Source organism: Sinocyclocheilus rhinocerous, unplaced genomic scaffold (genome assembly GCF_001515625.1).
Source record: "Sinocyclocheilus rhinocerous isolate Xijiao unplaced genomic scaffold, SAMN03320098_v1.1 scaffold1565, whole genome shotgun sequence".
In the NCBI taxonomy this organism is placed as follows: Eukaryota; Metazoa; Chordata; class Actinopteri; order Cypriniformes; family Cyprinidae; genus Sinocyclocheilus; species Sinocyclocheilus rhinocerous.
In genome coordinates, this window is record NW_015655464.1 from 580,304 (window position 1) to 592,888 (window position 12,585).

Sequence of the window (12,585 nt, forward strand, 5' to 3'; positions counted from 1 at the left end):
ATTACTTTCCATAAAAAGTAACTAAGTAACGTGATTAGTTACTTTTTTTATGGAGTAATGCAATATTGTAATGCATTACTTTTAAAAGTAACTTTCCCCAACACTGCCTACAATAATGTACAGATATAATATATCACAAAAATATACATGTAATGTTTTTTGAACATTAAAGCATGTCAACATATTCTGTTACACCAAATACACAAAATAATGATCTTTAAAATAGCATCATATGACCCCTTTAATACTTTTGTGAAAACCGTGATTCTTTTTCAGGATTTTTTGATGAATACAAATTTAAAAAGAATAGCATTTATTAAGGTGGCTTGAAAAAGCCAACTTACTGAAATCCTATTTAAACTTCTTCTTCTTCTTCTTCTTCTTCTGAGACCAAATTTTAAAATGTATCTCCTCCTAGACTTTTAAAGCTACAACCACCAAACTCGGGTCAGACCTTCAGACTGGTCTGACTCGGGTTGCTATATCTTTTCTAACTGATCTGGCTTAAGGTTTTAATAAACCAGACTATCAAAACCACTTAAAATCCCATAGACTTTCATTGAGGGTGTGAAAACTTTTATACTTTTACTTTACTTTACTTTTAGTCATTTAGCAGACGCTTTTATCCAAAGCGACTTACAAATAAGAAAAAGTAATTAAAACTAAAAGCTAAAACTCTATAAATACTATATATATACACATTTAAGAAAATAAAAGAAATTAAATAAAAATGACAAATGCATACAACAACATTTCAAAACTAAACATTTAAATAAAACAAAAAATAAAGCTAAAAACAATTAAAACATACACAAATAAGAAAAAGTAATTAAAACGAAAAGAACAAGTAGTAGGAAAGAGGAGAAATAAAAAGCGATACTTACACAATAAGTATACAATACAATACTCTTATACAATAAGACTTATGGTGTATTTAAGCTGTCTATTGCTATAGCAAAGCTTAACAACTCCCTACTGAAAAAACTGCTAAAACCAGCCTAAGCTGATTGACTGCTTTGGCTTGTCTCCCAAGCTGGTTTTAAAGTGGTTTTGGCCATTTTTTTTAGCAGGCCAGGCTGGTCTTAGCTGTTTTTAGCTGTTTTTTTTTAACTGAATCAACTGGGTTTAGCTGGATTAGCATAGAAACATGCTAACAACATGCTAGTAACTTGCTAATCATGCTAGAAACAGGCCAACAAAATGTTAGTAACTTGCTAATAATGCTAACAACATGCTAGTAACATGCTAATCATGCTAGAAACGTGCTAGTAATTTGGTAATCATGCTAAAAAAGACTAACACCATGCTAGTAACGTGCTAATCATGCTAGAAACATGCTAGCAACTTGTTAAACATGCTAGAAACATGCTAGCATCATGCTAGTAACGTGCTAATCATGCTATAAACATGCTAGCAATTTGTTAAACATGCTAACAAATGCTAGCAACTGGCTAAATATGTTAGAAACATACTAGCATCATGCTAGTAACATGCTAATCATGCTAGCAAACATGCTATTAACATGCTAATCATGTTAACATCATGCTAGTAACTTCCTAATCATGTTAACAACATGCTAGTAACTTGCTAATCATGCTAGAAACATGTTAGCAACTTGATAAACATGCTAGTAACATGCTAGAATCATGCTAGTAACATGCTAATAATGCTAGAATCATGTTATCAACATGCTAGTAACATTCTAATCATGCTAACAACATGCTAGAAACATGCTAGTAACTTGCTAATCAAGCTTACAAAATGCTAACACCATGCCAAAATGTTAACACCATGCTAGTAACATGCTAATCATGCTAGAAAAATGCTAGCATGCTAACAAATGCTAACAACTTGTTAAATATGTTAGAAACATACTAGCATCATGCTAGTAACATGCTAATCATGCTAGCAAACATGCTATTAACATGCTAATCATGTTAACATCATGCTAGTAACTTCCTAATCATGTTAACAACATGCTAGTAACTTGCTAATCATGCTAGAAACATGTTAGCAACTTGATAAACAGGCTAGTAACATACTAGAATCATGCTAGTAACATGCTAGTAACATGCTAATCATGCTAGAAACATGCTAACAACTTGTTAAACATGCTAACAAAATGCTAGCAACTTTTAAACATGTTAGAAACATGCTATTATCATGCTAGTAGCATGCTAATCATGTTAGAATCATGTTAACAACATGCTATTAACTTGCTAATCATGTTAACAACATGCTAGTAACTTGCTAATAATGCTAACAACATGCTAGTAACTTGCTAATCATGCTAGAATCATGATAACAACATGCTAGTAACTTGCTAATCATGCTAGAAACATGCTAACAACATGCTAGTAACTTGTTAATCATGCTAGTAATATGCTAATCATGCTCGAATCATGCTAGTAACATGCTAATCATGCTAGAATCATGCTAGCAACATGTTATTAACTTGTTAATCATGCTAATAACATGCTTGTAACATGCTAATCATGCTAGAATCATGCTATCAACATGCTAGTAATGTTAATCATGCTAACAACATTCTAATAATTTTAGAAACATGCTAGTAACTTGCTATCATGCTAGAATCATGCTTACAACATGCCAGTAACTTGTTAAACATGCTAGAAACATGCTAGCAATATGCTAGTAACTTGTTAATCATGCTAACAACATGCTTGTAACATGCTAATCATGCTAGAATCATGCTATCAACATGCTAGTAACATGCTAATCATGCTAACAACATTCTAATCATGTTAGAAACATGCTAGTAACTTGGTAATTATGTTAACAAAATGATAACACCATGCTAGTAACATGCTAATCATGCCAGAATCATGTTAGCAACAGGTTATTAAGTTGCTAATAATGCTTACAACATGCTAGTGACATCCTATTAATGATAGAAACATGCTAGTAACTTGATAATAATGTTAACAAAATGCTAACACCATGCTAGTAACATGCTAATCATGTTAGAAAAATGCTAGTAACTTGCTAATCATGCTAACAAAATGCTAACACCATGCTTTTAGCATGCTAATCATGCTAGAATCATGCTAGCAACATGTTTGTAACTTGCTAATTTTGTTAACAATATGCTAGTAACATGCTAATCATGCTAGAAACATGCTAGTAACATGCTAATTGTGCAAGCAACATGCTAATCATGCTAGAAACAGCCTAGCAACCACCCCAGGTACCCTAGCAATATGTTTTATACCATCTGTTTTTCTGATAGACTGTATTGCCTTGAAAACATTCAAACTGTAATCTTTAAAACTATTTTAAGTTTCAAACTACTTCAAACTAAAAACATTCAGACTGCAAGCTTTTAAAACTTTTTAAAACTTTCTAGCTAGGTTTTTTCAAGCCAACTTAAAGTTTGTCTACAAACTTTTCAATCTAGTTTGAAATATAATTTTATTTGTCATTTAAATGAATGCATGAAATTTGACATATCAATATATGGGAACTGAGTCTTCCTAAATGTTGTGTATTTGTTCTGTAAAGCATATCCTGTGTTAACTGTTATATGATGACAGTCTCTCCTGTAGGCTGGTTTGTTGGCTCTTGTTTATGCAAAGGCCAGGTTTCCCGTAGCGACAAGCCCACAGAGTTATTTTTCCACAGCTTTAAGCTGAGACTATCAACGGTTTCACACAGTGCTTTAATCTCCTGAAGGATGAAAGACCCCTTGTGGAGGCCGCTCTCCCAGGCCCCTTCCTCCACCAGCCTTCCTGGACACATACATCCCTTTCTAACTGCTTCCATGGCCACTTTGGGCCTTGCCATGTCAACCCGAAGGCCTCCTCTAATGGTCAGCAGCCAGGACCATGCAGGTCTCAATAGGGGAGAGGTGCTGAGCAGATTGTTTCATCCCTGGATCAATCTGCCTCTCGAGTTTCCATGTCCTGGAGATGAGCTATGAATAAACATTTCTCAGCATGGGTTATGAAATGTGTTCACACAAACTTTTCTCAAAGTGGGCTTTTGTTAATAACTGTAAACTTGAAATATTAAGGCTGTTTTTTGCTAACCACCACCTCTTTTTCTTTCTCTGTTTCTCTTTTTAGGTCTCTATCCCCAACACCACTTGTGCCTGCATGAGAGCCGTTCTGGAGTTTCTCTACTGTGGTGTGTTAACACCATGTCCTGAGCTGGAGCCAATGGACCTTATAATACTTGCCAACCGCCTCTGTCTTCCTCGCCTTGTAGCTCTAACAGGTAGGTTTAATAAAGGCTCTATGTTTACCTGAAGGCAGACTGTGTACCTTGAAAAACTACTGTATAATTCTATGGTTAATCTACTACTTTGAGCATGAATTTGCAAAGACATAATCTGCAAATAATTTGGATCTGTAAAGTTAAACAGCTGCCATGGACAAAAATGTTGGTTAATATTACAAATGATAGTATTTAAACTCATCAAAGCTACTAGAGGTGGCACTAGCCAATAATTTGGAAAAATAAATTAACCAAATAAATATTATCTACATCTAAACTACAGCATGTTGTATTTGTTAAAATACACCAGTGAAGGTGAGAAATTTTTCAATGTTGACGATTCTGTTGTTATGGAGTATTTTGCTAATCATTAACCATTAAGCTCCATGGCTGACATATTAACACTTGCTGTATGGTGTTTTGCCATGGTCTACAGAGCAACATGCTGTTGAGGAGCTATTGCAGTTGTCCGTTAAAGGGGTGGACATTGATGGACATGTGCTGGCCTATCTGGAGATGGCTCAGGTAATATTAATAAAGATGAAGCAAACAAAGCCTTTAATAGAATGCAGAGGACACTCACACTGAGTAATGAAGTAGCAATATAACCAATGGAGCACATTACAGAATTGCCATTCATTCATAGCCTACTTTATTCTAGTTCAAAGGATGAACAGACTTTGCTTTTCAAATGAGCCTCTTTGAGAGAAATCACTCTGTGCCAACTCTGCTTTCTGTCTGCTGTAGTTCCACAATGCCAAACAGCTCTCTGCCTGGTGTCTGCATCACATCTGCACCAACTACAATAGCGTTTGTCGAAAATTCCCTAAAGACATGAAGACTATGTCTCCTGGTAAGGGGCAAGAAGTGTTTTTATTCATTTATTTATTTGATTTATATTATGTATAAATAAAATAAATTCGGCAAATGATTCAATTGATCAGAAGTGACAGTAAAAAACATAATGTTACAAAAGATTTTTATTTTAAATAAATGCTGTTCTTTTGAACTTTCTATGGAGTCCTTCATAATAATTCAGTTGATAATGATGAAATTAATTACATTTGAAAATATATTAAAATAGAAAACATTTATTTTAAAGTGTTTTGAAGCGAGAAAATTCCGGTGTATTTCCTTGATCTTGTCATTTGTTATTCCAGAAAACCAGAAACATTTTGAGAAGCATCGCTGGCCCCCTGTGTGGTTCCTGAAGGAGGAAGACCGCTACCTCCGTTCTCAAAAAGAGCGAGAGCGCGAGGAGGAGATCTTACGCAAGCAGCACACCAAACGGGGCTGGTTTTTCTGGAGACATCCATCCTCCTCAGCACCCCACATTTCCTGAGGGTCTTCCTCCATTCATCCTTTCAACCCCCCCTTTACTCCTCACCCTCATCTCAGTCCAGAGGCATGTAGCCAAGCCTGGGGAGCCCTGTTTCTGTCCTGACTGCTGAAAGCGAGTCCGGGGTCCTCTTTGTCTCTGAGCTTTAGCCTTCCCTACCCACGCTGGGCCTTAGTGGACTGCCCGCCACGAGAGCTCATAGCGTATGTGTCATTAAACAGGAGAAGGTTTGGAGAAAGTCTCAAATCATTCTCTTTCTCAATGTTACATGTTCTACTGTGCGAATGCAACAGGTCTCGCCGCAGCATCACATAGGGAACAGCATCATTGCAGTGACCTGCTTTCGCCTCTTAAGACTGTTATTATTATACAAGACCACACACACACACTCACACCAGCACCCCGTCTGAGCGCTGGCGCCTGGGCACACGAATGCTGCATGGTGCTGCTGTGCTGATCTTTTCTCTGTGAGACCTATTTTTGGGAAAACCGTCATGTTCAATGCCTACAAGCTGAAACATAGCTTAGCTTTGAATACAACTAGCAACTAAAATGGCGGCAGGGATATACATATAAAAGAAATTGTTAAAATAAAGGGGTTATTGCCCCTGCCTTCATGCTTCATGCTTCATAAAAACAATTCTCCATTTTGGATCTTCCATTGCCCCATATTGGCTCAGAATACCAATTGTGTTGCTTAAAGAAGAAGTGTTTTTCAGATTGTTTTTCCTGTTACTAAATTTTGTTCATGTGGTAGAACAGAAGGGGTGTGTAGTTCAGGTCTGTCACTCACTAAAAAAACTATAGGACAGCACCAAAGACAGACACTCAGACAGACAACTCATTCAAACACAAACGCCTTACCAAAATCTGCTGAAACAAAAACTTGACAGCAAGTAAACTATGAAATTAGGGCTATTTTTCCACTGCCAGGAGAGTATTAGCCATCACAACTGTTATTTGACATTCTGTCGATTGAGTTTTGTGATTTGACCACTAGCAAGCTCCTCGACTTGCTTGCCTTTCACCTCCACCACTGGGGGGCGCCCATGCCTTCTGAGTTTACCCTGCTTAAGTATTAGCTACTCATTTGTTTGTCAGTCCTGTTGCAGATCTTCACACCCTTGTGAAATGCACTTGTTTTTGTAGCACTACTTCAGCTCTTTGCTATTGGCGAACCAAAAAGTAGGTTGCGATGTTTCTTATTCCTTTGCCGCTCCTCTCTGTTATTCCTCTGCTCCTCTACCTCTGCAGTTAGCCAAACTGAGGGAGAAACTATCGATCCACTTCCTGTAGTGTTTGATATGTTGCAATGTGATGCTTCACTTTGCGCTTTACACTTGCAGATAAAATCGGTGCTCCGGATTAACCTGCTAAATGCCACAGCGTTCAACCACTCACCCATCATCTCCTTAAAGGGCGGTTTCACTAGACTTTGAGCCCTGCAACAGTCGTGATACGATGTCATGCTCTGTGGTGTCTTTTTTTTTTTTTTAAACATAGTACAAAGTATTCAACATATAACAAATAATAATAAATCCAAAATGTAAAAATATACAATCTACTCTGCTTTCCTGCAATGCCAGCAAATTGAAAGTTTACGATTGTTTAATTCTGCTAAGATGACAAGCCATGACGCTTTGGAACGCAGCGAAATGTAAAACTTCCTTCGCACGAGCTTGCGTTTCCGGTTTCCAGCATTTGCATGCGTATGAATGGAAGTAAATGGAAAGAAAAGTGTAGTGTGACCGCCGCTTTACACAAGTTTACCTGTTTTGATCTTAATAACAAAATATCCCAACATAGGCTGTAAATCAAAAGTGTATCCTTCTGTTTTAATTGAATAGCTTTCGATTTCAAGCTTTGTACTTTGAAACAGGTTTTGTGGTTAAACTGACAGTGATATGCTAACATACCCACTCTCAGTTCCTTCTTTCAGATGTGCATGCGCTGTAGAGTGTTGTTAACATTCGTTTGTTAGAGTCTTGTCCGGAAAACATGAGTGCCTATGACCATTGTTACACTTTCCCTTCTACATTCAAGTATTTCTCGGTGAAGCATGTTTGTTTTGCCTGTTGCGTGCCTTTTAACAAAAGTGTTTTTAATAGCTACTTTGGAGGTGAATGAGAAATCGGAGACATTTTAAGTTTTCCATGCCACCCTTTTTCTATTTCTGGCTTTCTGACTTCACTTCCTCAAGGCTGCACCCTGGTTTTCACACCAGACAAGCTGAAATCATCAACAGCTACAAAAATAGACATGCAGAGCCCATGTGCTCAGACAGGCCTTTCTGCACTCAAATAATAAATAAATGACAAATAAGAGGGAAGCGGAGAGCAGACACTTGTCTGTATGCTACCGTCTTGACATTCACCTGTAGAGGCACTTTTATAGGTTCATCCCATTAAGATGCTTTATTTATAGGGGCAGACAAATAAATGAATGTTTATAGATGCCACACTATGCCTAAAGGCTCAATAATTAGTAAAATAACGAATGTATGACCTTGCTGTGTATTTGCAGATTGGCTCTGTGATGAATTATGTACTTAATCACAGCTCTCCTGTCTGAGTTAAAGACCATCACCCCAGATGAGCGATTCGAGAACACTACAAACATCAGCATGCTTGTTGGGATGGAAAGCGTTGTTGCCGTGGTGATTTCGGGCTTGTTAGCACTTTTAGTTTTTTGACTATTTGCTTTTGCACTTTTATTTTAGATTTGGTCTGCCTTTGATGTGCATGGCACTGACTGTTTCTAAACTATGGCTTTTTAAAACATTTTGTAGCATGGAATGGTTTCTTCCATTAAAACGGTGCTCCTTATGGCCCTACATATTTTGTGCTTACATAAAAAAAAAAATCCCTAATACTTTGAGACTTTTATGTTGGCTGCTCAAATTCTTTGTACCTTGTGCTTTAATCGAATATGCCTTCATTAACTTCAAGGACATGTGATCCATGTTTTTCTGTAGAAATTAGGTGGTTTTGTAGATTTCAAATAAACAGTATTAGAAAGGTCCATTAGCCCTTAAAAGGATCGTTCACCCCAAATGCAAATTCTGTAATTTGCTCACCCTCATGATGTTTGAAAGGTGTATGAATTTATTTCTTCTGCGAGACACAAAAGAAGTTATTTTGAAGAATGGTTCAGCTGTTTAGTCTATATAATTAAAGTCAATGGCATCCAACTCAACTTTATTGCATGGACAAAAACATTCTTCAGAATATCTTTTTTAATGTTCCACAGAAGTAAAAAAGGTCATACAAGTTTGAAATGACATGAGGGTGAGTAAATGATGACAGAATGTTCATGTTTGAATGAACGATTCATTTAAAGTGAGAGATTGGTTCAGGCTGTGAATAACAACACGAAAGATCCCTGCAAACAGTATAACTGCTAGCTAAATATGCACTTTACCTTGAAATTTGATACAAATGATATTCTTTGTGGATTTTCTTTCAATTTAACAGTAGTCTTCAGCAACAAATTGTAAAGTATTTATCAGTGCACGTTTACAGGTAAGATGTGCGTGGAATGGTGTACGCGCTAACTTGTATGTAATTATGAATAACAGTAGCTTTCATTACTAAGGAATTATCATGCACTTTCGTCATGTTGAAAAAAAAATCAGCCCTAATTACGAAGTTCAAAAAGTTCATCCAAAACCCTTACAGATACTTAATGTTGTTCTAAATGTTTATCATGTTCATTATAAATGACACATTGTGGTTGTAGTTTTAATATAGTTTTAACATAGTTGTTATTTATTTAATAACAGTACAGCATTAGAAACCCACTATAAGAAACGTGAGAGCACTTGAGAATTGTGGTCTATTGTTGTGTTTATTGCTGTGCCTTTAATTGGGGGGGGGGGTTCATCCCTCTTTGATTGTGCTGAGCCGAGTGGAAACCTGTGCTTGTTGTGAACAGTGATCATACTTGTTGGGATGAGAGTGAATGTAAACACATGCACATTAACAGAGTCAGAGGCACACTTGCGCCCTCTATAGTCATCTGAAGGTCAGGGGTTTATTTTATTTTATTTTATTATTTAATTTTTTACATGGCTAAGGGTAATATAAATTGGTGTTTGACAGGGGAAATGTTACACAACATTCTTTTTGGAATATGACTTTGGTTTAGGTGTATTTTTGTAAAATACTAATACCAGAGAGCAGTTATTGCGGTGATTTTTTTAAATGTTATTTTTTATTTTTATTTTTAAACTCTCAACATTTGTATTAAACTGGAAAGGTTTACCACATCTTACTGCTTGTAAAATTAACAATCTGACCTCAGGTCATAGGCAGAGACCACTTCAAGCCCTTGTTAGTTTCTGTGTTTCAACAGAGGGGGTCTCCAACCAACTTCCTTTCTGTGCTTTGAAATCCACCTTCATCTCCATGAAAGAAAAGGGCCATATTATTTTTCTGAACAACATCTGTCAATTATAGTGGAGCACTTGTATGCCCTTTGGCAAACCCTGTCCCCCTTTCCGCTTGTGGTGAGGTGATCTGTTTAAATGGTCCTTGCCATTTTTTGTCTTCTTGAGGTGAGGTATAGGTGTCACTGACTGCCGACCCTTCCCTTGACCTCTTTTCCTCTTTCGGATTTATAACTACTTAAAGCTGTTTTTTTTTCTTTTTAACTTCTTAATTTGATTATTGTTTCTGATACTCGTTCTGTAATTATTTTTCTTGTTCTGAACTAGAAAAAGTACACTCACACACACACACCATACACATTACTAAGGGCTTTCAAAATACAAAATCAGAATGTTTTGCTGCTCTTGCAAAAGAAAAAAAAAGAAAAAAGTTTTATTGAATCATTTGTAATATTTTTGAAAAACTGATTTGTACAAAATGGAGCAAAAAAAAAAAAAAAGGTTTGGAAAAGGTTATCTGTTTCAGTATTTTAATGTTTGCTTGGCTTTTAATAAAACTTAACTGAACTCGTTGAACTAATTTCTTTGTGTTTTTTATTTGTTATGAAATGTTAACTATTAATCATCATCTTGTTATGTAGCTTTACCTGTATTGTCCAAAACAAATAGTAAAGTGGAAAGTGGAATCATAAAATGGTTACATTAACACATTTTTTTTATGTAATAATCATTTAAAATGCATATAAAAGAGTATGACTTCTCAGTTACACCATAAAAATGATTTTTCAAAGTTGTATAAATAAAACAAAGATAGACTGTTTTGGAGTTTTATTGATGTTTCACATGAAAATACTTTGTCTTTCTACTTCAAAATTTCATGTTTAATTCAAGGTGTTACTTCTGTTTTATTGTAATGAACTGAACTGAATTTACAAGCAATTTCTGACTGAAAATTGATTCAAAGTAAATCCTATACCATTTTTTTCAGTGTATCTTACACATAAATGGGAAATGTACATCATTTTAAGTAAGATTTGTACAGGTGATCTAACGCTTGTTTTATGGATAGTCAGTACTGAAAAATGTCCTGCAGAGGGAGACGTACACAAACTGTTTTAAGCATTTCCTATTGTTAAACTATAATAAATACATTTTAGCAATATAGTATGTCATAATATTGCATTATAATCATGACAATTTTTCCAGGAATAAATCAACAATTGTTCTGTAATAAAATGAAACGCTTTCAGCTAGCTGAGCTGCTCAGGTTTGTTGTAGAAGCACTACTTTTATCCAGCTGGCTCTTGCATTAATGACTCTCCTTCACAAAGTAGCAGACAAAATGGCTGAGTCATCACAAAGTGACTGCCTTCCTTCCCCCAGTTCCTCAAGCACCTCGAAAGAATCAGATCAAAATGCCAGATCCCAGAAATGATTTAATAAAACCAGAATCAGGAAGCGCTTTATTGCCAAGTATGTTTGAACATACAAGGAATTTGTTCTGGTGACAGAAGCTTCCATTACACAGAGACAACAACACACAGATAATAAGAATATATATATATATATGTATATATATACTGTATATCAGGGGCGTTTCCTCCGAAGAGGCAAGGGAGGCAGTGTCTCCTCTCCTCAAAAGTGGATGCGAAAATAATCGATATTACAAAAACGCAAATATGACTAAATATGACATTAAAAGTCTAAAAGTCACTCGTTTTTATAAAGTAACACTGTCCAACAGCGACACCCGCAGGTAAAGTTAGAGCGGAGGCTTGCCTCCCTTCGGTCCATAGACTTTCTACAGACGCACCAGCCAGCCAGCTGCTTCTAAATGCAGACTCATCATCGTCCTAGATGAGGCCGATGACTGTAGTGTCATCTGCAAACTTCAGGAGCTTGACAGAGGTGTCAACAGAGGTGCAGGGAGAAAAGAAGTGGGGAAAGAACGCATCCCTGAGGGGCACCAGTGCTGATGGTGTGGCTGTTTGACATGAATTTCCCCAGTCTCTAGCTGTTGACTATCTGTCAGAAAGCTGGTGATCCACTGACAGATAGAGCTGGGTTAGTTTGGTCTGGAGGAGTGCTGGGATAATTATATTGAAAGCCGAACTTAAAGGGATAGTTCACCCAGAAATGAAAATTCTGTCATTAATTACTCACCCTCATGTCGTTCCAAACACGTAAGACCTCTGTTCATCTTCGGAACACAATTTAAGATATTTTTGATGGAATCTGACCGCTCTCTGACCCTCCCATAGACAGCAAGTGTACTACCTCAATCAACGTCCAGAAACGTAGCAAGGAGATCGGTAAAATTATCCATGTGACATCAGGGGTTCAACCGTAATATTACGAAGCTACGAGAATACTTTTTGTGCGCAAAAGAAAAAATAAATAACGACTTTATTCAACAAGTAACACGACCAAATACAGAAACGCGCTGCTAATACTCACAACACGACCAAATACAGAAACGCGCTGCAAAGATTCACAACACGACCAAATACAGAAACGCGCTGCAAAGATTCACAACACGACCAAATACAGAAACGCGCTGCAGAGATTCACAACACGACCAAATACAGAAACGCTGCAAAAACTCACAACACGACAAAATACA

The 12,585-nt window shown here is 36.6% G+C and overlaps 1 protein-coding gene across 3 annotated transcripts in view; it reads left to right on the forward strand.

Annotated features, from left to right (window-relative positions):
* Positions 1–7,067, forward strand: part of LOC107718339 (rho-related BTB domain-containing protein 2-like) — a 58,642-nt gene extending 51,575 nt beyond the window's left edge. For all 3 annotated transcript variants that reach the window (XM_016525381.1, XM_016525382.1, XM_016525379.1), the window contains 4 exons: positions 4,086–4,236; positions 4,673–4,761; positions 4,984–5,089; positions 5,397–7,067. In XM_016525381.1, coding sequence (XP_016380867.1) covers positions 4,086–4,236; positions 4,673–4,761; positions 4,984–5,089; positions 5,397–5,578 — 528 coding nt within the window. In that variant the 3' untranslated portion in view covers positions 5,579–7,067. The remainder of the gene's footprint in view (positions 1–4,085; positions 4,237–4,672; positions 4,762–4,983; positions 5,090–5,396) is intronic.
* Positions 7,068–12,585: the final 5,518 nt, after the last annotated feature.